This window comes from Cornus florida, unplaced genomic scaffold, assembly GCF_030987335.1.
Source record: "Cornus florida cultivar Cherokee Brave unplaced genomic scaffold, ASM3098733v1 CherokeeBrave_3.0.0_Hap2_Chr05, whole genome shotgun sequence".
Classification (NCBI taxonomy): domain Eukaryota; kingdom Viridiplantae; phylum Streptophyta; class Magnoliopsida; order Cornales; family Cornaceae; genus Cornus; species Cornus florida.
The window spans coordinates 110,705,376-110,732,893 of NW_026775575.1; the positions used below are offsets into that span (position 1 = coordinate 110,705,376).

At 34.7% G+C, this 27,518-nt stretch overlaps 2 protein-coding genes and 1 long non-coding RNA gene across 7 annotated transcripts; 2 read left to right on the forward strand and 1 right to left on the reverse strand.

The window, feature by feature from the left end:
* Positions 1–274: 274 nt before the first annotated feature.
* On the forward strand, positions 275–19,166 carry LOC132308555 (protein SPA1-RELATED 3-like). 5 transcript variants are annotated; one of them, XM_059806668.1, is made up of 10 exons: positions 279–544; positions 724–770; positions 1,022–1,341; positions 1,542–2,642; positions 2,815–2,972; positions 4,884–5,850; positions 5,935–6,081; positions 6,216–6,527; positions 16,541–16,600; positions 18,564–19,166. In XM_059806668.1, exons 4-10 carry the CDS (start codon positions 1,803–1,805, stop codon positions 18,750–18,752), a joined length of 2,673 nt encoding a protein of 890 aa, XP_059662651.1. In that variant the 5' UTR covers positions 279–544; positions 724–770; positions 1,022–1,341; positions 1,542–1,802; the 3' UTR covers positions 18,753–19,166. The 5 variants fall into 5 exon arrangements, with proteins under 5 accessions (XP_059662655.1, XP_059662651.1, XP_059662652.1 ...); XM_059806669.1 differs by having other exon boundaries at positions 1,611–2,642; XM_059806670.1 differs by lacking the exon at positions 1,022–1,341.
* Positions 19,167–19,268: 102 nt separating this feature from the next.
* LOC132308557 (uncharacterized) lies at positions 19,269–20,182 on the forward strand. The gene is made up of 2 exons (XR_009482444.1): positions 19,269–19,637; positions 19,753–20,182. It is a non-coding gene; the product is annotated as an uncharacterized LOC132308557 (long non-coding RNA).
* An 838-nt stretch (positions 20,183–21,020) lies between these two features.
* Positions 21,021–24,823, reverse strand: LOC132308558 (beta-glucuronosyltransferase GlcAT14B-like). Its single transcript, XM_059806674.1, has 5 exons — positions 24,527–24,823; positions 23,093–23,824; positions 22,902–22,977; positions 22,660–22,775; positions 21,021–21,736 (listed from the first exon to the last, which is right to left on the reverse strand). The coding sequence occupies exons 2-5, from the start codon at positions 23,664–23,666 to the stop codon at positions 21,237–21,239; spliced, it is 1,266 nt and encodes a 421-aa protein (XP_059662657.1). The 5' UTR covers positions 23,667–23,824; positions 24,527–24,823; the 3' UTR covers positions 21,021–21,236.
* Between the last annotated feature and the right edge of the window lie 2,695 nt (positions 24,824–27,518).

A 27,518-nucleotide genomic window follows, 5' to 3' on the forward strand; every position in this document is an offset into this window, starting at 1 on the left:
ATAAAGTAAGTAAGAAATTTATGTTTTTCTCTCTTTCTTAATGTAGTAGTATATACAGTAGTTGGTAGGTGCGGAGTAGTAGCCTCAGGACAAAAGGCCTCCGCGGCAGAAACAAAAGGTCCCGGTCGTTTCTCAAGTTGCTTCGGAATTAGGTTTGACAGAATATCTTTACGAGCCTACCCTCGTTCGACCTCATTGCCACGCCTTATCTCTCCAGTGCCACGTGCTACGCCCTCAAGGTGTTATCATTTTAAACAGTTAATCTGCATTATCTGCCTTTTTGCAACGCACTCTCTCTCCTCTCTTTCTCTCTCTAAAATTTTGGGTTCTAGGGTTTAACAGTGATTTAAACCGGTCCTGCTTGTTTTAATTTAATGTGATTAATTAATGAACGACCACTTTCTCTCTCTAGACCACTCTCTCTTTCACAACAATCTCATATCTAGGGTTTAAAGCGAATTACGTACTCAGAATCAATCGTCTATGTCTGGATTTAGCTGTGATTAGTTGGCATTTGGTCATTATTGGACTCTGAATTTATATGGTGAATAAATACTCTGCTGAATTTGATTGATTAGTTCAAACAACTATTCTCTTGAACATATGTTGAAATTTCGATCATCTGTTTGTTTGTTTGTATGTTTTTTTTTCTTTTTTCCTTCGTTGGTGTAAGAAGATGTAATATTTTAATCAGAATCGTATTGATTCAAAATGCTATTTCAGGGTTTGGCCTGCAAACTAGGAAGCTGAAGATCAATCTTGAAGAAAAGGTTAGCGCATCTAATTCTATATTAATTATTTCAAATCTTATTTTTAAAATAATATTTAACGGTAATGTGCTTATTACGTAAGTAGTTTTAGTCTTATTTTAATTGATCAATGATCAGTTTAAATTTAACTTTGTTGAAACTTATTTATTGGAATTTGAAGATCCTCTAAGTCACATGTTCTTAATCTTTTATAAATTCCTTTTTGCTGGTCCACAAGTTGGTTGAATTTACTTTTTTGCCTCTGCTTTCAGAGGAGCTAAGAGGACGTGGTTGTGCCACGTACATCTGGAACAAAAGCGGGAACAAGTGGATTATAGATAACGAGGGACTTAGGGTTTTTAAAAGAAACAATAAAGTATTGAGTTTAGAAATCAAATAAACGGTCTGTGTTTTTCGTAGAGAGATTTTTATTTGTTTTTTATTTCTTCACTGTTGGAGAAGAAAATCCTGTGGATTTTACGAGGCTGTGGTGCTTCGTTTGGAGAAAGCCCATTTGTTGCAAGTTTTGATGTGTGATCTCTGTTCTTTGGGTGGTGCAGTGGAAACAGCATCTCCTCTCCTGGTTGTCCTGGTGTGCCTCTCTTTCTTTCCATGTATTTGTATGTATTTTTGCATGTCTATGGGTATGTTATGTAAATATGTGTATTTATGTATGCTTGTCTCTACATGTGTATGTGATACTTTTAGCATGAGTTGCTTTATTTGGGATTTGGAGAGTTCGAATTTTCTTTCTTTTTGATTGTTTACTGGATTTTCTTTGATGGGTTTCAGTTGGTGGGGGCGTTCATGTTATTTATGCTTTAAACTCCTTGCTCAATGATCATCTGCGTTTTATGCCAGCAAGGAAATTGTGTTTAGGTGGAGAAGTGAGATCTTTGAGTTTTGAAGTGGATTGCTTTTGGCCGTGTCTGCCCCTAAGATGTGTTTGTGATTCAAGATGGTATTAGTGGAGGTGAGGGAGTGTGGTGGAAGCCGGAGAATTCCTCCATTTCTTGGTTGCGTGTGTTCTGGGCTTCATGCAGCTATAGGTGGATGATAATGGAGGGTTCATCTGAGTCTAATTGGCGACAGTCTGATAGTTCTAGGGGATTGAGTACTTCGGCAGTCTCCGATAGGAATCCGAGATCGCTTTTTCGTGCCAGAATAAACAGACTATCTTTAGATGCCTCACATGATTCTGGTTTTATATCTGGAAGAAAGGGGAGGGATAGAGCCACACTGCCTTACGCTGATTACCTTAAAACCCAGGAGGATGAGGTAGCAGTGGATCCTATTGTTCGTGCTGTAGAGTGGAGTGATGTTAGCTTGAGACAGTGGTTGGACAACTCTGAACGATCTGTTGATGTTCTTGAATGCTTGCACATATTTACACAAATAGTGGAGATTGTTAACCTAGCACATTCACAAGGAATTGTTATTCAAAATGTGCGCCCTTCCTGCTTTGTCATGTCTTCTTTTAACCGCGTGTCCTTTATAGAGTCTGCTTCCTGTTCGGATTCAGGTTCAGATTCCTTTGAGGATGGGTCAAACAGCCATACTACCGAGTTTAAGGGTTCATCTCCACCGTTGCCCCATGATTTACATCAACAGAGAAGTCAGTTAGGTGCTGAAATTTCCCATTTCGAGATTAATTCTGCAAATGCTAGGCAGATTTTATCAGAAAGTAGTTGCTTGCAGTCAGGTTCAGCCTATGTGATGCAATCACTGGAAGAAGGCAGTAATATTGAGCATGCAGAAGAAAAGAAATATCCCTTTCCAATGAAAGAGATATTGCTTATGGAAACCAATTGGTACACTAGTCCAGAAGAGTTTGCCAGTGAGCCAAGTTCTTGTGCTTCCGACATTTATCGACTAGGGGTCCTTCTTTTTGAGGTCAGTAATCTAGATGTGACTTTTCATAGTAGCTTAAACTGGATCAGTGTTTAAAGCTGTCGTGTTGTTTTGTTTCTACTTTTTTTTTCCCTTTTGAATCTAGATTGAATTTATTACTTTTGTTGGTTTTTCTCCCACTCTTAACTGATGGTAATATCTTATTTATGAACAGTTATTCTGTACATTTACCTCGACAGAAGAAAAGAGCTCAACTATGTCTAGTCTGAGACACCGTGTTCTTCCTCCTCAGTTGCTATTGAAGTGGCCTAAAGAGGCTTCATTTTGCCTATGGTTGCTACACCCTGAGCCAAGTAGTCGGCCAAAGATGGGGTAACCTTTTTCTTACAACATGCCATTTTTGTATCTCAGTTGCATCATGACATGAGCGTTGTGCCTATGAATATTTCGTCTTTCAGTTTTTGTCATCTAGCATATTAGTTTACCATGGTGATAGGTGTTTCCTACTTTGAGGTTTGGTATACGGTGAGACACAGAACGGTGGTAACAATTATTTGTAGCATTGGTGTTGATGTTTATTTTCAGTTTTTGTCATCTAGCATATTAGCTCTTTGTGTCGTGGATGTAGGCCCTAGTGGCTGAACCACGTAATATCCTTGTGTTCTTCGTGTTTCATTTATTTATTTGCTTCCGTTTTATGCTTTACAACAGTTTCTATATTAAAAGTGTGAAGATGATTTAGGTAGTGTTTGGGGGGGAAGCTTCTAGGAGACTCAAAGGATTTCGAACTCCTAAAAGTGCTTTCTAAGAAAATATGAGTTATCAAAAAAAAAAAAAAATGGTTGTTTGGTGAGACGAAGTAAAGGGACTTTCACGAGAACTAAAATTATTCAAAAGGCCTTTCAATGGAAGCTTGTAACAGTAGCTTTTGGTGCAAGATGGGTCACTTAAGCGATAACTTTATCCCTATTTTACTAAATGATGTACGTTCACATTTTAACTCTAAGGTGAACTTGTGTTTCTGACACCGCATTACTAATGAGGCTGCCAATCAACCAGCTTCAATGATTCTTTCAGGGAGTTGAATTACGCTGCCTCTGAATATCAAACCTGCTTATGGAATGTTGCCAATTTATTGATAACCTTGTTTCTAGAAAGGGTTGAAAACCAACTTTTGGTTCAACAAAATTGTTGAACAGTTGATAAAAATAAATGTTTGAAACAGCAACAACTCATGGCGGCTTGGCCTGTTCTCGTGTTTTTATGTGTGTGTGTGTATCTATATATATATACATTGATATATACACGTTGTTATCTCCAAAAATGGTTGATTCCTCAATTGGAAAGTATATGCACATAAATATGTATGTATAATTCATTAAGTGGGGATCCGACTTTAATCCTCTCATACTACTAATTGATGTACCTGAGATTCATTTCCTCTAGCTCCCGACAAAGATATTATATGGACTGTATTAAAAGGGTCAGTCATCCTAAAAATTAGGATTCATTTCTTGTCGCAAATATTATCTTGTAGCATACCATATCTCAATGGATAGACGTAATTTTCTACCTTGTTTACATTCCCATATAAGTGTAACTAACCAGGAAATGACCTTTCTAATTTTGCGTGTTATTGGCCACAATGATGGTTTCCTCCCTCAATCTGCTCCTCTCTATTGGTTTATCTCTGTAATTTTTGTAGTAGTACAAAGAGATCTAGAAAACTGTATTGCTGACATTAGTGTTGTCATCTGTTGGATATATATTGAGTTACATGACACTTTTATTCTCCCTCCCTCTCTCTCTCTCTCTCTCTCTCTCTCTCTCTCTCTCTCATATTTATAAATTGAAAAATATTTTAAAAAATAAGGTGCCAAAGGGGCTACTCAAGTACACAGGATTACCTCAAAGAGCAGCCTTAAAGATATGTGCTTACTCTTACATACCAAGAGAAATAATAATAAAATTCATGCTGAGATTATATGAATCATTGTGTGCAAGAAAACGTAATTATGATCAATATTTTTTGGTGAAAAGTTGTCTGAATGTCATTTTGTGCTGGAAATTTGAGTAGATATTATTTTTTCACTGCTAAACTTCTGGGGTTATATTTACTAATCATTTTTTGCTACCTGTAACTTTAGCTTTGTAAGATAAAAACTTTTAATGTTCTTTCCTTTTCTAGTAAGATTCTCATACTTAAATTTACTTGCAAGATTTTTTTCATCCTTGTAACAAAAAGTTTTCATACTATTAACTTTCTCCTACCGGTTATGACAGTGCATTGTTGGAAAGTGAATTTCTTAATGAACCAAGAGACAACTTGGAAGAACGTGAAGCAGCAGTAGAGCTTAGAGAGAGAATAGAGGAGCAGGAATTGTTGCTGGAATTCCTTTTGCTGATGCAACAAAGAAAAAAGGAAATTGCAGATAACTTGCATGATACAATTTCCTTTCTGTCTTCTGATATAGAAGAAGTCACAACGCATCAAACAGTTGTTAGGCAAAAAGGAAGCTCGTTTCCTGAGTTGGGTAAGGATTCAGCTTCCGATCTCCCTTCCATGAATATTGTTGACAATGATGATTCTTGTAGCTCTGGGTCCAGAAAACGGTTTAAACCTGGGCTTCACATTCATGATGGAGAGGAATGTGATGATCATCTAGATGAGGGTCAGAAGTCAGAGACACCTGCTGAAAATAAAGAAAACATTCTTTTTAAAAATTCTCGATTGATGAAGAACTTCAAGAAACTGGAGTCGGCTTATTTCTTGACAAGACGCAGGCCAGTTAAATTAACTGGCAAACCATTGTGCAGGCATTCTCCAATGAGTAGTGATGGTAAAGGGTCTATCGTTGTAAATGAAAGAAGTTCTGTAAATAATTTGTCATCAAAAGAGCGGCATAGCAAGGGTAGGCAAAGTGGATGGATAAATTCATTCCTTGATGGCTTGTGCAAGTATCTGTCTTTCAGTAAGTTAAATGTTAAGGCAGACTTGAAGCAAGGTGATCTTTTAAATTCTTCCAATCTAGTTTGCTCTCTTAGTTTTGATCGCGACGGAGAATTTTTTGCATCAGCTGGTGTAAATAAGAAAATCAAAGTATTTGAATATAATAGCATCTTAAATGAAGATCGTGATATTCATTATCCAGTGGTTGAAATGGCGAGTAGGTCAAAGCTAAGCAGCATATGTTGGAATGGCTATATTAAGAGCCAGATTGCTTCAAGTAATTTTGAAGGTGTAGTGCAGGTTGGTCAAGCCTTAAATTTCATTCACCTTTAGGCTTTTAATTTTTAATAGTAAAAATAAGTGGTTTGTGTATTACATGTTCAGGTATGGGACGTCGCAAGAAGTCAAGTATTTATGGAAATGAGAGAGCATGAGAGACGTGTGTGGTCCGTCGACTTCTCATTAGCAGATCCTACATTGTTGGCCAGCGGGAGTGATGATGGTTCTGTTAAGCTCTGGAATATCAATCAGGCAATTCTATTTTTGCACTTGGTGGATGTCAGCTTTGAAACTAAACGTACTGCAGTCATCTAGTTACCATTGCTGTGTAGATTTAAATCTGGATGTGTAATAAGTTGTTTCTCTTACATGGGTTGCTACTGCAGGGAGTAAGTGTCGGTACCATCAAAACGAAGGCCAATGTCTGCTGTGTCCAGTTCCCTCTGGATTCTGGTCGTTCTCTTGCATTTGGCTCAGCTGATCATAAAATTTATTACTATGACCTCCGTAACTCAAAGATGCCACTCTGTACATTAATTGGACACAACAAAACTGTGAGCTACATCAAGTTTATTGATTCAACGAATATTGTTTCTGCATCAACGGATAACACACTGAAGCTTTGGGATTTGTCAATGTGCACATCCCAGGTTCTTGACAGTCCTTTACAATCATTCACCGGCCACATGAATGTAAAGGTATGTTTTCTTGCTATATCAGCTAAAGATTTCTATCATTTTGTTTCCTGTTGGTTTCAATTCTTGGCTGTTAATTTGTTTGAATTCAAAACATTTTGAGTTTTGTTAGTATAAAAGTAACTAGCAGGCAGGAAAACCTTTTTGAAGTCTTATTCAAGGACAGGGTATGACTTGCTCTAATTGTTGACCACACATCATTGAACTTTTGTCTCTCTCTGGACCTTCATGTGCCTCATGACCTTTTTTAAATTTTTTATTATGAAGGAAAGCCTCATGTTCTGGATGATACTAGCAAGTAAATTGTAAATGCTGGAGTTTTTGGTGTTCCTATGTTCAGGAAATAAATAAATTGTTCCAGTAATTTGTCACACTCTGCTGGTAAATTCTATATGCTGGAGTTTTTGGCGTTTCCACATTCATGAAATTAATATATTGTTCTAGGGAACTTGTATAAGTTTTGTGTGAAAAGAGACTTGGTTGAATCCTGGGGATTTTTCCCCGGTTCCTGAACATTCACATGTTCTGCCATCTTCATGCATGCAGGAATTACACCAAAAAACCATTTTAGGCTATACAAAATTGGCCGATGTTGGTTGTTAAAAATCGGTAGTTTATCACATTAGTCAGAATTGGGACATACACTGAAATGTCTTGATGTTAAACATAATTGATTAGACTTAATTAAAATGCAGGAAATTTCTGAAAGCTCATCCAAAGCTTTGAATGTTGAGTGCATGAAATGTGGCTGTGGGAACCATTTACAATTTGAATAAGTTACTGGAAAGGGAAATTCATCAGTGTGTTTTACCCATCCCTGGTGAAGGAAGGGTTCCTTTTGACTGCAGATTTAATAAATGAATCTGAACAAAGAGATAAACTTGTCTAATATTTTTACTTTTTAACATATATGTTTTCAGATTTAATGAACTACAAATTTACAAGATACAGTTTTGTTTTGTTTTGTTTTGTTTTGAAAAAAAGAAGCAGCAGCAGCTTCAAACGTTTACATCTATGCCTATTGAAACTACTGGCTGTTTCATTAGTTCTTCTTTGTAGCTGCATATGTTATTTATGCAGTTTGAGCTTTGTCGTTTAATGTCAAAAAACTTGAATATCATAAATACCCTTCTGCGTATCTTGTTTTGCAGTTTATGATTATTGGACCTTTTAATATAGTAGTTGGACTTGGTTGTAATTGTGTCTAAAATGAATTGTAACTGATGGGAATTCCCACCTTTTTTCTTCTTTTTCTTTTGTTTATTTTACTCTGTAGGCAGGATTTGGACATAGACCTACCACTTCCACATCCCACCCCTTTTACCTCATGAGCCAATGCCCAAGAATGTGATTTATTTTCCATTAATGTTGAAATATATAAATATTTCTATATAATTGTGGAGCAAAATCCTCCACCAATCACGGAGATCCGGTCAATTTTTTTCCAACTATAAATATTTCTATATAATGGTGGAGGAAAATCCTCCACCAATCACGGTTCCTCCTTCGACTATATTGTACACCTTCCATATATTCTTTTCTTTACCGTGCCTATATATATTGTGATACCCCCTAATTTCGGAACACGGGTTGATCAAGTCCGCGCACAAAATTAGGGAATATCAAACCAATTATAGTATTTAAACAAGCACGGATTACAAAATGAAATAAAGAATAAAATAAAACGCTGAAGAAATCCAATTAATAGTAAATCCATTAATAACTTCCAAATGGTTACAACTCGGGAATCCCGTAACTCAAGGACCCCTTAACCAAAAGTTAATATTTAGAATTTCAACCAAATAAATACTAATATCAACTGAAACAAAACTAATATCCTACTTTTAAGCAAATAGAAGGAATGGATAAGTCCTCCAGCTGCGGATCCTCAACCTTGAGACTTGACCTTCTAACAACCTGAAAAATAAATCGCGGGTTAAACCCTACGAGCAAGTTTTCTCTACCAAGCCTCTGAAAACCAATAAACAGATCATCTTTACCAAAACCATCCCTAATTAAGCTTTAACTTTAATATGCGATGCTACCAATATATATATAAATCCTTATATATATAGTACAAGAATCCTATCTGTTAATAGAGCATTAAATTGTCAAAACCACTCACCAATAATTAATTATTAGTCATACCTAGACCAAGCCCCCCCTTTTTATAATTTTCTCATAAAGTAAACCCCACTCACCTTAACTCCATCCTAAACAGTAATTTAGTCATCTACACATATAGCGATTTAAATATGCACCGGCAAATCAACCATGCCATTTATAAATATATTTATTTATATACTAGCAATTCAACCATGCTTCCTTCAATATATTTACTTTTACAATTAATTAGCAATTCAACCATGCTTCCCATATATGAAATTTATTCATAACCAATAAGGCAGTATATCAAAGCCTTTGGCAACTCATCCATGCCTACAATTCAACCATGTACTAACTTAAAACTTAACTCTAGGTATAATTATACATAGACTTCACATGCATATAATAAGCATGTCCTTAATTTAATAACCGTGTATCTATTACGCTTTTAAATCAACCATACCATACACGAATCAAGTCATACCAAACAAGATTTATAATATTTAATAATCTTAAATAATATATATATACACATATATTTTATAATATATATATATGTGTGTATCATACATTCCATACCAATCGTTGACTATTTAAAATCATATCTACCCTCCTTTCATTGCAAAAATATTTAATTAATTGTATTTATACCACTAAATGCTACTAGGTATCTTAGTAACACTCTGAGGCTCTCAGAACATCAAGAACACACCCTCTAATGATTAATTTTAACCCTAACAAGCTTAAGATAAATACTGGAACTTCACCGGAGTCTCAAGCAACTTTCCAGGACCTCACACGCATCCCCACGTGCCTTCACGCGCCGCCACATACCCCTAGACTACTCCCACGCGCCTCCACGCGCTTCCCCTTACCGGCAGGCGCGTCCACGCGCCTGCACGCGCCCTCACGCGCCTGAGCCACTCTCGGCGCGTGTTGGCAGCTCCTAATTGGTTGCTGTTGGTTGATTTGGTACGCCGCGCTACACTGGATAATCCCTCCTTTGACCAGACCTAATGAATGGTCTAGATGCTCAAGTGCACCATCCCTCCATGCACCGCGAAGCATAGGATTATTCTAATCACTCATCAACTTAACCCATGGCCCAGATCAGTGCTACACCAACTTACTCTAAGCCGCACCACACTGGATTGCACACCCTATTTGCTACAGCCGCCTCCAGTAATGTCATATGTTAAACAATTTAACATATTTCTATATATAACAGTATATATAAATAATTTCTATAATAACATTAAAAATATAAATTAATTCCAGAAAATTTTAAAAAAAAACTCAGAAAATTCCAAAAGATTTATTTATTATTTTGGGCATAAATGAACATATACAATTAAATTAAAATCCATTTAATTTAATTAATCGTGCTACACAAGGTTAACGCAAGATATAAAAATTTAAAAAAAAATAAAATTTAATTAACTTAACCTAACCTCACATACAAGATCTAAATTATCAGAACAATGCATACATATATTCACATGTTTAATTCTATAATTTTGTAAAGAATAAATATGCTCCTCCAATCTGAATAATAATTTAATTTAATAAAATAAAATTATAATTTCGATAATCAAGGTGATAAGTTTATGAGTTCTAAGAGGAGAAGTAGAGAAGAACTCGCCTTTTCTTTTCCAAATTTGGTCTCCTCTTACGTTCTTTGATCCGCCCTCCTCTTCGCTAGCCCTTCTTCTTCTCTCTCTAATTCTCTTATTTTTCTAACGTGGAAAAACTCCTAACCCTAAAGTCTTATGTGTCTATTTATACACATCCAAAAACCTAAATCCTTTTCCCATTAGGATTATTATCATATAAAATAAATAATATTTATCTTTTAAATAATATATATACATACATATATTTTAATGTAAATATATATATATATTACCTTCCATATATAACCATTAGTTAAATAAATTATATATACCTATATATATCAATATATAATTATATTGACATATATACCCCTCCACATGATTTAATAATGAATTAATATACACATGTAATTATATAGGTATAATTATGCAAAGATAATTATTAAATATCCTCACAACCACGGGCCTTTACCAATTAACCCAACAAGGCTTCCTTCAAGCCCAATACCACATCCGTTGGTCCAACTTCCTTTAATCCCAATCCAAATAACTTAAATACCTAACATAATGAAATTAAATAAAGTTACACCAACATAAAATCACGCAAATCAAATAAACAATTCACTAACTAGCATTCCACAAATCAAACACCGTATAAATTTAACAAATAAAATTACAAAATATAATTTAATTAAAACAATACAATTTACCTACGCACTTAATTAAATAAAACAAATCACAACTATCAAGCACCTAATTAAATAAAACAAATCATTTAAAAATAATAATAATAATAATATAATATAAATTAATTTAATTAATAAATCCTTTTTAAAATATCGGGGTATTACATATATGCTCTTTGTACTAAGCAATATACAAATCTGAATAATAAAAATGTAGGCCTTAGTGGCTCTTTGTCCATGGATGTAGGCCTTAGTGCTGTACCTTGTATATGGTTGTGTTTCTCCATTTTTCTCTCTTTCCTTTTCCTATTTGCATTTCTTATTTCCGCATCCAAAATTCAACATGGTATCAGAGCCTAATTTATCTTCCTTGGTTCGGACCCCTATTTTGGGGTATTCCCTTATCATCTTAAATGTTGCTAAGGGTTTTTCGATGCTATCTGTGACTTGTTTGGGCTGTCGGTTTGTTCGGTAGTAATCTTCTTTGCATTTGCCGTGTTTCCGACAATTTTTATTGACTTGTTTGGGCTGCCGGTGTGTTCGGTAGCATTGTCTTTGTCTTTGCCGTGTCTCCGACAGTTTTTATCAACTTGTTTGGGTTGCCGGTATGTTCGGTAGCATTGTTTTCGCCTTTGCCATGTTTACGGTAGGTTTTTGTTGACTTGTTTGGGTTGTCGGTGTGTTCGGTAGCATTGTTCTTCGTCTTCTCTCTTCTTTCTTTTTCATTCACACTTGTTACTCGTCATCTCAATGACAAGCTGGGCATTCATGCTCCAACTTGAGGGGGAGTATTGAAGATTTAATGGAGGAATCATTGGAGGAGAATCTTTCAGTAATTGATATTGTTTCCTATTATTGAAGATTTGGTGTTACTAGACGAATCATAGGAGAAATATCCTCTTTGTTTCCTATTTTCTAATTATTTCCATTCTCATAATTTCTTCTCCTATATAAAGGAGCCTCCACCAATGTATTGTATATAAATAGAGAGAGTATTATAAAAGTGATGTAGCCCTTTGGGCTCTTTGTGCCATGGATATGTTACCCGGACTCGGGTACGGGTGTCGGACACGGATGCGTGTCTAGGGGTCGGATTCATCAATCTATTAATTTACAGGATACGTGGACACGGCTCAAAAGTGTCCATATATTGGACACGGGTACTTGGACACTTTGGAAAGTTAAAAAAAATTTGGAAGATTTTTTCATGTTTGAGACATCAATCATAAAAATAAAAAAATAAATATATCAATTGTAATTTTTTATAAACATTTTATAATTATTACTACCATTTGTTTGCCTCATTTGATTGGTGGCATGGCTATAGTCATGGATATGCATTCCCGTGTTACTATTTGATGGGAACCTGTAATCAAAAATTTTAAGGGCTCCTTTTGAGCGAGTTTGGGATTGGGCTAATATGCCTTTGTATTGTCATCTTAGTCTTGACCTTTGGTCCTGTACAAGTCAAAGCACAATTAACAAGGAAGCCCAACTCAACAATATAAACGATGTGTATATCAGTCATAACTCCTAATAAAGGTAAAGTAACAACTGTATACCACACACAGTTGTAGGTATTGCTTTCCAGCTGTAAGGCATTGAATTTTTTACTTTTATTAAAAGCCCATTATTGTCTGTATCTTTTTAGAACTAAATAAATAGGTTAATAGGTGGCATCATCCTGGCCATTAAAGGTTGGGTATTAACAATTGCGTGAAACCACGCTCAGATAGGTACATGTAAAGTCAACGCGTGCGATTTCACAAACAAGAAGTTGTCTTCAACCTTTAGACCACCGATTCGAATCAGAGCGCCATTGTTAAACCAGGAAGCTTCGTATAGCTGAAGATCTAATAAATAAAACACGAAAAAAATCCCTAATCCTCACAAGCATCGAGTTACACATCCTTTTGTTTATTTTCGTCATCAGCCTTGTTCGATTGAAGAACGGAGGGTCGGACACGTATTCCATCTCGGTGTCCGTATCGTGTCCTGTCGACATGGACACTCTGGCCGTCGTCGACGAGTCCAGGCTGTGGACGTTGGCCCTAGTGGCTGAACCACGTAATCTCTTTATTCTTCTTGTTTAATATGTTTTATGCTTTGTAGCATGGTATTAGAGCATCGATCCTATATTTTGGGGGGGAGTATGAAAGTTATTATCATGGAGCATATTCTCTACGTCTTCACATTCTTTTTCCGATTTTGTTCCGGCCATTTTTTCGGCTTAGTTCCGGTCATTTCCCGGCGTTGTTCCGGCCATTTTCCCCGGCGTTGTTCCAATTTATTTTCTCCTGCAGGATGGGGTTATTTTCCCCGACAAGATCTGGTCAATTTTTTGGCTTTGTTCCAGACACCTTCTTATCATCTTTCGAGGCGTTTCTTTTACAAGTTGGCATGATATTCATGCTCTAACTTGAGGGGGAGTGTTGAAATATATAAATATTTCTATATAATTGTGTAGGAAAATCCTTCACCAATCACGGTGATCCGGTTAATTTTCTTCCAACTATAAATATTTCTATATAATGGTGGAGGAAAATCCTCCACCAATCACGGTGCCTCCTTTGACTATATTGTACACCTTCTATATATTCTTATCTTTACCATTCCTATATATAGGTTCTTTGCACTCAAGCAATATATAGATCTGAATAATAAAAATGTAGCCCTTAGTGGCTCTTTGTGCATGGATGTAGGCCTTCGTGCCGAATCATGTATATAGCTGTGTTCTCCATTTTTCTCTCTACCCTTTTCCTATTTGCATTTCTTATTTCCGCATCCAAATTTAACAATATCAACTTATCTACTATGATGCCACTTCATTGGAGACTTAAACAATCTATGAAAGCAACAGATCATCATAACCTATGTTACCCGGACTCGGGTACGGGTGTCGGACACGGGTGCGTGTATAGGAGTCGGATTCGTCAATCTATCAATTTTCAGGACACGGGGACTCGGATTAAAAGTGTCCAAATATTGGACACAGGGGTACTTGGACACTTTAAAAAGAGAAAAATTTGTAAGTTATGTTTGAGACATTAATCCTAAAACTAAAAATATATATATCAATTGTACTCTTTTATAAGAATTTTATAATTATTACTGCATTTGTTTGCCTCATTTGATAGGTGGCATGTCATGGCTATGCATTCCCCTGTTACTGCTATTTTTATGGAACCTGTAAATAAGAAATTCTGAGCTGTAGGGCTCTTTTTGTTTAACCAAGGGCGAGTTTGGGCTTGGGCTAATATGCCTCTGTATCTTGGCATTTGGGCCTGTACAAGTCAAAGCACAATAAAAAAGGATGACTAATTCAATATGGGCTTATATGTCTCTGTATGTGCATCTCAGTCATGGATTGATGCTTGGGTTTTGGGCCTGTACAAGTCAAAAGCCCAATTAAAAAGGAAGCCGATTCATATAGCAGTACCATAAAAGCAAAGTTACAGCTGTAACCATAAAAGGAAGCCGAGTCAAAAGTCCATAGTAGGTCCTTTTTTCCACGTGAGATGCAAGACTTTTTACAGCTGTGTCCCAGTGTCTCTTATCTTTCCAGATCCAAATAAACAGGTGTTGTGATCCTGACCGTTAAAAGGTTAGATATTAAGTTCGTGAAACCACGCACAAGATGGCACAAAAAATTGCACAAAAGCAGCGCGTGTGGGTTCATAAACAGCAAGTCGTCTTCAACCTTCAGACCACCGATCCGAACCAGAACGGCCATTGTTGAAACAGAAAGCTTCATATGCCTGCAGATTTAACAAAAAAACACGAAAAAAATTCCTAATCCTTCACAAGCATCATAGTACACATCATTTTATGTATTTTCGTTATTAGCCGTGTCCGATTGAAAAATGGAGGGTCTGACACATATCCCGTGTCCGTGTCGTGTCGTGTCGTGTCGACCCGGACACTCTGGCCTTCTCTGACGAGTTCAGGTAACACAGATCATAACAAATCTCCGGCTCCTTTGAGTTACAAGTGGTTATTTGAAATCGAGTTTTCTTCTAATGGGAAATCTTGGTAATGCATTAATAGGCACCAAGTTGGTAACTGGGTTGACTGGCAGTGGTTGACAAATCTCAAACTACTTAACGAGTTGGAGCAAATTTTTTGTCACATTATATCTGGTACTTCTGGATTCTGGAAGGATGCTCACCTTATCCATCACCCATTCAAGTTTTGATGATCACTTCTGAACATGATGAGAATTTAGGGATTTAATCTATTCGTTATTTAACATTTAGGTGCCATGTTTGAACCAAGTTGACTTGCTTTTTGTTAGCATATATGATACCACGATTTATAGTATGACTTACCATAATAGCAAAGATTTGACTATGCATATAATAGCATATATGATACCACGATTTATGGTATGACTTACCATAATAGTAGCGATTTGACTATGCTATAGAATAAGTTGTGATTTGATTTTGATTTGATTTAGTTTCTTTTCTTGTAATATGAGCATGTGCTCATTTTATCTATGAATACTAGAGCTGCGAATGACTAATTAATCTCATTCAAGAAAGGAAACTGATGACTCAAATATTTGATTTGAAGATGAGAATTTTTTTAATCAAGATTGTTGAAATTCTTAAATATTTGATTTGACTTGGAAATTTGATGACTCAAAAAACAAGCGGGCTCCGGAATGGTTTTCCACCATTTATTGGCTGAATTTGATATCTAAGTGTGGTAATAGTCTTTGACTTACAGTTATCGAACTCTCTCTCTCTCTCTCTCACACACACATTACTTGCTTTTAACATATTTTTCAGAAACAAGAACAATAAAATATACACACATATAGACATATATATTTTACCCTTTTCACTTCTTATATTACCTCTTCCATTCTACCCATAATTTACCTATATCCTGCAACACACAGAAATGTTTGAAAGATTGAGCCCAAATCTTCATTCCACCTGGCAAAAAAACTAAACAATGAGAAGGATTGCAGCAAAAAGAATTGCAAGATTGCAGCAAATCAAATTGCAATATTTTTGGAAAAAGAGTGATAGCTAACCTAATGTCATTATATGTGCAATTTGTTGGTTTATGTGGGGTGGTATATTTTCATTTTGGCTGCAATAAGTTGAAATGAGTATATTTTAATTTATCTTAAAGTTTATGATACAAATAAAATAAATGATTAACATTTGTCATTACTGATAGATGCATTATAGTTAGGGCTCTTGGACTGACAATTGAACTGCACTCACTTGAGTGAATATTTATGAACACAAAATTTCAACATGTTTGGCAACTTCTCTTTTTACAGTATAATAATTTGAATTTGATTGTCTGTGAAGATTTCTTGTTAATTGCCAATGATATCCTTTGTAGCCTTGAATTTTGATAGTACATTAATGAAAATATTTCATTCCCCTGCTATTATCGAATTCTGTCCTACAATTTCTCATGTTGCTAATGTTAGAATAGCAATCTCTTTTGAAATTTCTTCAATTTCTGTGTTATTTATCCTCTATAATCAAATTTGTCCTGATATAGAATTTGCATTTGTGAATTGCTTGTTGAAATCTGCTCATGCTTGGCATAAATTTTGTTGCTGATGCATGTTGACTTCTTTCAGAATTTTGTGGGGCTGTCTGTATCGGAAGGTTACATTGCTACAGGCTCGGAAACAAATGAGGTACTTCATATTTTAACCTCACATTGCTATTGATTATGCAAACAGGAATTTACCATTCATTTTCTTATTTGAATTACCATTTACCAATTATTCTTTTTTTAATGTTCTCTTTCCTGTTAATTAAAAGATCCATTAAAATGAGGTAATTGTCCTTCACAATTACTTTCTATTTTCGATAATTGAAATTTCCTCTTTAAGGGCCATTTGCTTGATGCATGCATAAAAGCTTGGCTCAGGAACGCGAGGACAAGGTTCAAGTCCGAGAGCAGTCATTTTGTGCAAAAAAATAATGTCAAAGGTTAGGTGTCTTCGGCATACGTAGGCAGGACCAATACTGGTCAATGGCCTTTCAAAATTTCTTTTCAACTTCTTGTCACAAAATGAAACAGTAAAACCCAAGTGGCAGTTTATAATCAGGTTTATCATTACTAAAAGTACGAAAGTCCTATCATGCTTTGGGAATAAGGTATCCTGCTGATCACGTTGGATTCTGCTGTACGATTTATGGAGTAATTTACTTGACATGGGTTAGTAGTTGGTCAGGTACGAATCTGTTTTTTGTAGAGCAAACTTCAGATTTGACCTACCCCCATTCTTATGGTGCAGTGACCAGGAATTTTCCATATTGAAGCATCTAATATGAACCTTAATGAAGAAATACAGATCAAATTCTTGTACTGCAAAATGAGCTTCAAACTTATGTATTAAGCTGCATGGTTGGCGTAGCGAAGAATACCCTCATCGTTAAATATTGCATCAGAGATGGATCGACGTATCGACTGAAAATTGTTTATATAAACAAAACTTAGTTTAGGGGTTCCATATTATGCAAAGCAAGTCGAGTCCTGTGAGATCCCATAGTGTAATCCAAGTAATTTCACAGTATTCATGCAACACAAGTGGTTTCTGGAATCTTCCACTTGATTTGCAGAATCTATTGATTGTTAATTTGGCATCTGTTCATGGTGTATTTGATATGGCTGTTGGAAATTTGTCCTAGATTAGTGACTTCTGGACATGTTGAGTTTGTGCTATATTTCAATGTTACTTGATGGATTGGTCAATAGACTGGGAATTTTCTACGCACTTTGCCATCAACACATGGCCCCACCCTGCATCAGTTAATATACATTGTGAAACCCTGATGGGGGTAGAATATCAAGTATTACCTCAGTTAAATCACTCTTGCTAATTAACTGTCTGGTTATTCTGCACCTTCTTGGGTCCAAATATGGTACAAAAAGTTTATGATACTAACACAGAATCATATGAATAATCCACTTTGTACCAAACATAGAGGACATTTAAAAAAGAGTGCAAAACTTGAATGAGTCATACCTAGTCAATTTTAACTGTGCCACATCATTTGCTTTAATTGCGGTGCTTGGTTGGTTGCATTGGTTATCTGCAAAAATTAGTTGTAATATATCTGAGCCAATGAAATCCTTAACTTGCATGACCACCATCTCTTTTGGTTAATGCAATCACAGTAAAAAAATTTGGTTCCTCACATGTTTTTATTTATTTATTTAATTCCTCCCACTAATTGAATGTCAAGAAATTCATTTATTCCCCTGCCACTTCCAAATAGTAGTGCTACCGTTTTTTAATTGTCTATCTCTTGATCTTTTTACTGGAATATTAGTATTCAAGCCTGAATACTTTCTTTTCTGTTCCCCATATAAATAAAGTGGTAATTGCTTTGGTTGTCAAGTATGCAACTTTTGTTGATCGCACACCTGTTTAATTAAAGGGAATGTTATCAATTTACTTCTTTACAAAATTTACACCTGTGAAAACAGAGTATATTTTATGTAAAGGTTAAATCAACCTTCTTCCTAGACCACCTCTTTATTTTATTTTATTTATTTATTTTTAGAGCTGCTTGTTGGTTGATAGTGCATATTTAGTGCTGCTATTTCCGTTTGTTTTTCTGGTGCTGATGTTATTATTTACGGTACAGGTGGTCATCTACCACAAAGCCTTCCCCATGCCTGTATTGTCATTCAAATTCGGTAGCTCAGATCCACTTTCTGGTGAAGAAGTGGATGACCCTGCGCAGTTTATATCATCTGTGTGTTGGCGTGGTCAATCGTCCACCTTAGTTGCTGCAAATTCCACAGGAAATGTCAAGCTACTGGAGATGGTCTAATTTGGTCAAATGCCATTTGGGTTCTTGACTATCCTGTCAGAAAGTTTTAATGAAGTATATTGGGGAGAATTGTTTTAACCGGGATAAATGGGAGGAGGAGCTCAAAGAGCGCTGAAAAAGAAATTAACAAGGATGGAAAGGGGAGATGCTTGCACCTAGGATTTTGCTGAGATCTGCTTTATTGAAGGTCATAACAACAAAACAAATTTTGGCATTAAATCATAGTGAATGCAGGTAATGTGAAGAGTGAGGATCTTTGATCTCGTCGTGTATTGTAGATACAGATTCAAAAGGGAAAAAAGGTGGCAATTGGCGGTGTTATATATTTTGTAATGCTTACAGTTTTAGAGTCATTCATAATATATGTAATCTTCTTTTTCCCTTTTTTTTTTTTAATTTTATTTTTATTCCCTATTTTTTACTTTTTATGTTTTTCATCCTCAATTCAGGTTTTGTTTATTTTTGTTGCCAGAGAAGACGTGAAAGGGGGGGGGGGGGGGGGGGGGGGGGGGGGGGTGTGGTTTTGCAAGTGTAAAACTCGGTGTTTTGAGTTTAGAGCAACCGCTTTGTGTAAAACCATGAGATTGGATTTGTTTTCAGTCTTCCCTTTCTCAATGTCTCGTGGAGTAACTGGGTAATAGATCTTTTTGCGTGTCTTTTAAGTTCTGAAATTGGTGGAGGTTTTATATACATACATACATACATATATATATATATATATATATATATATATATATAACAGTTATCAAAGTTTAGAGGTTGATCTTTCCTGGGCTGCTGATCCCCGTTCTGGATGAATGGTGTATGGTTTTGAGGTTAGCTGTCATTAGAGCCGGTGGAGCAATTCTCAGGAATGTTAAAAATTTATAATGACAATGAGATATGGTAATGGTCGGTTTATTTAATTATTTATCTTTTTATTTATACTGCAAAATAATTGACACCCTTATTTTGTCTCAATGGGGATTTAAACCCGAACTTCTGCTTTGGGTGGCTGTAGAGCGGAACTTCTGCTTTGGGTGGCTGCATTCCATTAAGCTATGGCCTTGATAACGGCGGCGTCTCACTTTGAGCAATGAATTCAACAGTGTCTCGCCACAGCTGAAGTTGAACACGGTGGATGCAGCGACTTGGATGATAATTGATGCAAAGAGATGGGAAGATCCTGGGATTGAGAATTACCACCAACTAGACCAACAATGTCCATTCAAAAACAGGAGTCAATTGATGTGTTTTTGGTCATCGCTCTTTAACAATTTGGATACAAAGAAATCAGATTTGTAAAATAGAATGCCATATCATGATCCTACTCGGACTAAAATCCTCTCTAAGCTAAAAAGAGTCGGTCCAGTCCAGTTAGTGATGTATCACTCATCTAAATAAACTATCATAATATTCATTAATGTAGCAACTGCAGATAATTTTCTCAACATGGCATCTTCTGTGAAACCTCTAAGAAACTCATAGTTGGCTTTTTGAATTACAGCACAACCAAAATAGTAAACCACCAAAACAAATTAGGTTAATTTCAGTGACACCCATGAGGCTTGGACAAATATTACACTAAAATATCTTTAAAAAATAACTATCACTCAAACTCCAAATGTCTTTTCCGTCAAAAATGGAGCAAAATGATAACCTAATTTTTTAATGCTATTTATTCCAAAATATCAGCAATCTGAAAGGACAAAATTGCCCTCATTCATTACATCATCTCTCTCCAAAGCGTAAATCTTCTGTTTGTTGAAGTATGGAGGATTTTGTTGGCGAGTTGGACTGAGTCGGCTGGGAAATTGATGTAGTGTGGGCAGAAGATGAGGTTAGAGTGATGGGTGCTGTATAGGAAATAGATTTGTGGGTTGTTCGATTCAATGCAATCAGAGGTTGGAGAGAAGTACAAGCTTCTCTTTTTGATCCTGGTGATTGAAATATATATATATATATATATATATAATTGTAAATTTGTAAAGTATTTAGGGATATTTTAGTCTTATTATCTAATCCTATAATGTTAAAGAACTCTTTTGACAAAGTCAAAAAATATTAAGTAATTTTATATTTTTTCGTTCTGACATCTATTTCCTAATAATAACAAAATTTTGAAATGTGACTAATAGTAATTTTTAAAAGATGTTTCAATATGATATTTCGCCAACCTGATAGGGTGTTAGTGTAATTAATCCAAACAAATTAAGATACCGAATTATAGCACAAACCAAATTAGTAAACCACAAAAAGAAAATCCAAAATTTTCATGACAAGAGTGTATAAAGGAAAAAAGTTCTATGAATTGCAGAAGAGCGAAGAAGAAACTAGATTTTTTGAAACTCTATGAGTATAACCAGAACAGAACCTAAGCAACAATGGTGATCAAGATGTTTTTTTAATACAATATACTACCATGTTATTGTTGGGTTTGTGAATCGAACTAACATTTTCAGTTTTTGCTTCATCCAGCCGCAAGCAAAAATGCCTCGATGAAATCTAATTACACTGATTTTGACTAAACTTGGCTGACAAAACTAACCTACCTATAAGACGGCGAAGCCTTTCAGCTCCTGGACCTGGTTTAAGCCTGGTAGGGTTCCCAACCTTGGAACAAGGGGGACTGCCGGAACACCAGCCACCAGGCGTGAAGCTTCCGTTTTTACGACCAAGTAATTCCTTGTCGATCTTATCCAAGACAGGATCATTTTGTCTGAATTTACGGGCAAAGGCAGCACCACTTGCTATCATTCTGTTTGTGTCATTGAGGGAGAGGGTATGCGGGTGCTGTTTTGGGGGAATGTCCCAAGAAATGTAGTGCATGTCATGATTGACGGCAGTATGAGCAAACTCGGGCGCATTGCATACGACAGTTTGAAAGTAGCCTTCAGGAGAGGAGATAAAATTTGTGTAGTACATGAGTAGCATTCTAGGAAGGTTATCCCAACCCCAAACACAGTACTCCACAAATGCGCGTGAGAGGATCATCCATGCTGAACCTGCAATACGTTCTGACATCATGTAATGGTATACGACAATTTCCATAACATAAATTAGTTTACTGTGACGGAAAAAGGCTGGTAAAGTGTGTGCAAAGCAGTTCACTTTCTTCTAGTGATCAAACTAGTGATTCAGCTACATCCAAAATTCCAGATATGTAGACCACGGTCCTCCACTGATTAGCTTAAAGTCCATGGTTTGGTTCTATTTCAGGGTGGCTGATACTCAAAGCGAGCTTAATCCAAATAGAATTTCTTATGTAAAATGGTTTGATAGACTAATTTATTTATACTTTATAAATAAGCCTAACCAAGATCAAGATAACTATGTTTTGAGCAGAGCTATAGTTACAACAAAGAATGTTTAACGATACTCATAAATCCTGATTAATTCAAATAAATTATTGAATTAATTTCAGACAACATGATTTTTCAGCAGCATATTAAATGGAAATGTCATGATGAAAGATTTAACCGACTGCTAGAACTGTCTGAAAAAAATCCACAGAACATTCCTAGTCATCCTTGAAATAATTTCTAAAACTATCAGGCTAGACCCATTTTTGCTTTCAAGTCTGGAAAAGAAGTCGAGACAATTAAGATAAATGCAGATTTCGCAGTTAGTAACCTTTTCCTTAAAAAAATAAATAAATAAATAAATAAAAATTAGGTTCAAAGAGGCTAGATAAAATTCTACTGGCAATTGGAAGTTAAAAGTTAAAACTAACAAACAATACGGATCAAAAATTGAAAAAAGAAAAGGAGGTAAAGGAAAAAAGCAAACCCAATTGAAATTTCAAGAACAGATAATTGAAATGTGGGGTTTCATGAATATTGATAGATTGCAATTCTAAGAATCTAAACAGCGAACAGTTTCATTAGTTAACGCAAAGCTTAAAATGCTCCAATGCACAACTACTAACCTGTAAATAATTTAAAGGCAGTTGGCAAAGTTCTCCTTGGTGAGACCCAAAATATATCTGACTTCTTTGACCGGTAGAGACCAGGATCAACAATCAAAGGCATTGCCCTTTGATTCCTGCAAACAGAACCAAAACAACAACATTATACAAATACAGTTTCTTAATGTACAGTTTACTCAGAGATCTGTATATTATATATATATATATATAGAGAGAGAGAGAGAGAGAGAGTGAGAGCTTACTCCTTCCAACCTAACCGGCTTGTGTGCTCGATGAAATTCAGGTCTCGGTTTAAATCAGAAAACATGTAAAGAAGATCTGAGCAGAACAAGCTAAATAAATTAAACAATTCTTGTAAACAACAACAAAATACCTCAACCAAAAAAAAAATTATAACAATAAAAAATGCATATAAATTAAGAAAGGGACAAACCATCTTGAGTCACAAGAGGATAATCTGAAGCGCTGAGGTTAATAAACCAATCCCACTCCTTACTTTTCTTGAGAAGAATCGCGCAAGCATGAAGAGTGTTCGCAACCATGGTGGGTCCTCTATAAGTAACCATGTTAGCTTTGGTAATCATGTGAACATTCCCAACCTTGGAAAAAATTGGATTTTTTTCCACACGGGAAGCAAGCTCTAATCTCTCCTCTGCTGGAGATTCTAGATCCAGATGAAGAACATATTGGTTCAACGGATGATACAAAGTTTGAAGAGTTCTCCAAAGCTTTTCTAAATCACCTCTTGATCCCGAAACAAGATAAGCAAAACGAGGAACAGTGGACTCGGGAGGAGGGGGTGGAGCTTGATTGTTCTGTGTTTCCGCAAAAAGTGGTCTTGTTTGGTTTGCCAAACCATTATACGGTAAAATTGAGAAGAACCTATTAATTGTATGTAAGGAAGAAACAATACCCATATTGAAGGAAGTTGCAAGAAGGAAAACGCATACGAGGGAACTTATAAAAAGAGGGAAAACCCATTTCTTTTCCATGTTCAGCGACTTCATTGCTAAACTTTATCATGGGTTCCACCAAATAACTATCACATGCCAAAATTTTCTCAATCCCCAAACAGTAGTGACATTTGCTGTTGAGCTTATGAATGGTGGTCGGTAAATGCACAATTACAGATCAAGATCTTCAAATGAATTCCGGAATTTGAACTCTGAAAACCAATAATAAAAAAACCAACCCCATCCTATTAATTTAATACACACATTCATAAACAGCTAGTATAAGTAATGAAATGAAGAGACAATAAGACAAATTAATTATTATGCATCAATATTATATTTATAGAGAGTTGAATAACTAATTAAAAATAGAAACAAAGGAGATTAAACAATTAGTAAAATCTATATCGCAGACGGGAGCTAACATTTATGCAATTGTCAATCGCTTTTCATGATGAGGGCATAGTATTAAGCAAATCAATGCCAAATCTTCGCACAATCTGAAGAATAATCCATAATCACCTTAAGACAAACCCTTGTTTATAAACTCAATCTATTGGAACAGAGTCTTAAAAACAAATTGTATCAATAGGATTCACATTAATCAAAAAAAGCATAAGATCAATCACAATTATCAAACCCAAATAAAAAATCAAATCTTTTCAATAAGAGAAAATAAAGAAAATCGTAATTGAAAAATATTGACCAAAAATAAATATTTATACAAAGATGGCATGTGGATCAAATTATGAAAAATCGAAATCAGAAGCTCAACACAGTAGAAACGCAAAGCAATATTAAGATATATATATATATATATATATATAAATGATATGCACAAACATAATATATATAAATCAGTAAGAAGAAAGAAAGAGAAAAAGACAAAGATTCTGATATGAGAAGAAGAAAACCTGGGTTTGATGCAGAAGGTGGAGCCTTTGTTTGCGGCTTTGCCCGCGTCCCAGGATGAGAGAGAAAGTAGAGAGAGAGAGAGTGTGAAGAAAGCATAAAAAAAAAAATTAAAAATAAAAATAAAAATTGAGAGAGAAAAAGAGGGAGAGTTTGTGAAAGAAAGACTTGTGTATTATAAAAGATAAGAGAGAGACGACGTCAGAGAGGAGATATATACTAATTCTACTAGCCCAGTTTCGTTGATTATTAAATTCTTTCTCCCCCCTCCCACACTCTCTCTCTCTCTCTCTCTCTACATGTACATGTCACGCCTTTCTGTAACTGTTTTATGGGGGCACTTATACGGTAGTTCCTTTACCGCAGACGGCTTTTTTATTTAATACACCAACTGTTATATATATATATATATCATATATCAGCCGTATTAATAAGGATATACTTTGGCGCGAGTGCCCAACAATCCCTATTGTAACTATTGTTTCTTTTGGTTAAATTTTTTTACCAAATTTTATAAAATAATAATTTTATTATTTCTTTATATAAGAATTATAAAATCAAAGAATTATTAATTTTTTACTTTTAAAGTCACCTTTTTGGTGCGTTAAGGACTTGGAAAAGAAGGTAAAAATAATAAACGCTAATTTATTCTTGGAAGATTGATGCAATTTATCTAATTAATAAGCAATGCAGTTGCTCAGTTTTTTTTTTTTTTGACCCTCTAAAAATTTAGAGCGAGAAAAATCTGATAATTTAATTTTTAATATTTTATTAAATAACTGTTAATGATGACAAAAATAAAAACATGAACTCTCCTCTTCTATTTTATCAATACTATTAGATTACAGTCAAGCCCCGGGTGTCAACTGTTTTGTAGTTTGCAGTTGTATTAAAAAAGAAAGTGGTACAATAAATATATATATATATATATATATATATATATAGGAATGCGATATTTGCACTCTATTTTTTTACGATTACACTATACACTTAAACGAAAAGACAGTTAAATTCCTAATTTTATAAATAAATAATTTTTTTTTTCAAATACCACAATTACCCTTTTAGTTATAGAAAGATATATTTATCTCACCCTCTCTCCCCTATTTACGATTTGGTTCACTTCATAGCCTCTGTCAGTTCTTTCTCTACTTTTTTAATCGTTGTATATAATAATGGAAGATTAGCACAAGAAATATGTAAGACTACCAAAACTTGATGAGTCATTCAACACCATTGATGTAGATAGTGATTGTAATTTTTTTTTTTTTTTTTTTTTTTTTCTCGTATTGTGTATTTTGAGTTTAATTCGAATTTTTTACTTCATGTAATTTTTAAGAATTAATTTAGAATGTATTTAAATCTCAAAGTTTTTCTTATTGATAGAAAAGTTCTAACTGTGTTGACAATAAAATTTCAAGAACATGTATTTTATGGGAAAAAAACAAAAGAAAGGGAGAAAGATATGTATTATATACAACTATGTTTGCATTTTGACATGATATTTAAGCTTTTGTAGCTCTAATCAAGTTTTTGTATCCTTATTTTTTGTTTTTACTTCTCTTAAATTCAATTGAAACATAATTCTTAATTTAACTCTGTCAAAACTTATATTCATATAACTCACCTTTCAAATATTTTAGCCGTTTTTTTTTCCCTTGGAGTATAATTTTTTTTTACTTAAAGATTAACAATATATGATATTAATTGAAGACAACAGAAAAGGGAAAAAAAAATAATCCAGAGTTCTTTAAGAAAAATATTTTATAGAAAGAATAATTTCAGCAAAATAGAAGAATAACTTATATAGAAAGAAAAGGGGGAAAGAAGACGACGATGAAAGGATAGTTTAATCTAAAATTAGTTAATACATTTATGCCAAGTAAAATCTAAGAGGAAAATTGATTTATTACAAGGTTAAACTATTTAGGAGTAGGTAAAAAGATAAAAAATATATATTAAAAAAATTATAGCGAAAAAAGGGTAGTTATGGTATAATAAAATAAGGAATGATGTATTAATTAGCTTAGAGATTATTTTATTATTTACATTAAACATAAATAAATTAGAGTGTAAATATAAAAAAGTAGAATACAAATATGGCCTCTTAATATATATATATATATATATGTGTATATATATAAACAAGTTTTAATAATGAGTAAGCCTCCATCATGAGCTCTCTTTGTTTAAGTACAAAATTTAAATATTTATTAGATTTTTATCTTAAATATTTATTAAATGATTCTAATTGACTTTATTAATTAGGGTTAATATAAAAAAAGAGTTCATGTCTCGTCATTGGTATTAATCGTGATAAAAATAAATGAAAAAATCTGTATTAATTAGGGCAACTTTCAGGTTCTTATCGAAATAATTGATTAGGTTGTTATGTTATTGGGAATACTTGATTGTAGTAAAGTGGTTTTGACAATGATCACAGATTGATTACGATTATAATGAAGAAAATCACGAGTGGTCCACAAATCAACGGAATTAGAATATGTGCCTGCAGTGTAGGGTAATAAAATGAGACCATGCGCATTTTATCATTTGAACCTTTGAAAGCCTCGTCAAAGTGTCAGGGTTTGTTTTTGTGGCTGATATATCAATAACTTGCATAGTCAGATATATATATATATAAGGAACATAAAATAATTTTAATGCCCAAACCTAACCCATTGAGGAGGGATGTTAATAACATTCGCAACACCTGTAATGTGGCTAATGATTACATCTATTTGTCCTTTTTGACACACACTAATTACGTGCACAATTCTCATTAGAGAATGACACGAATCTTAACAATTTTGATAGACAATGAAAAATTTGAGAGGAATATTGTGGAGGGAAAAAACTCTCTCCAATAAGAAGCGTACACGTTATCACTATACATATTTACATTCTAAGGATATGTAAGGCCAGTCATGCTCAAGCCCAAATTGAGTGTATTTTTAGCCCAAGACCATTGTTATTTGTCTTCCAACCTCTATC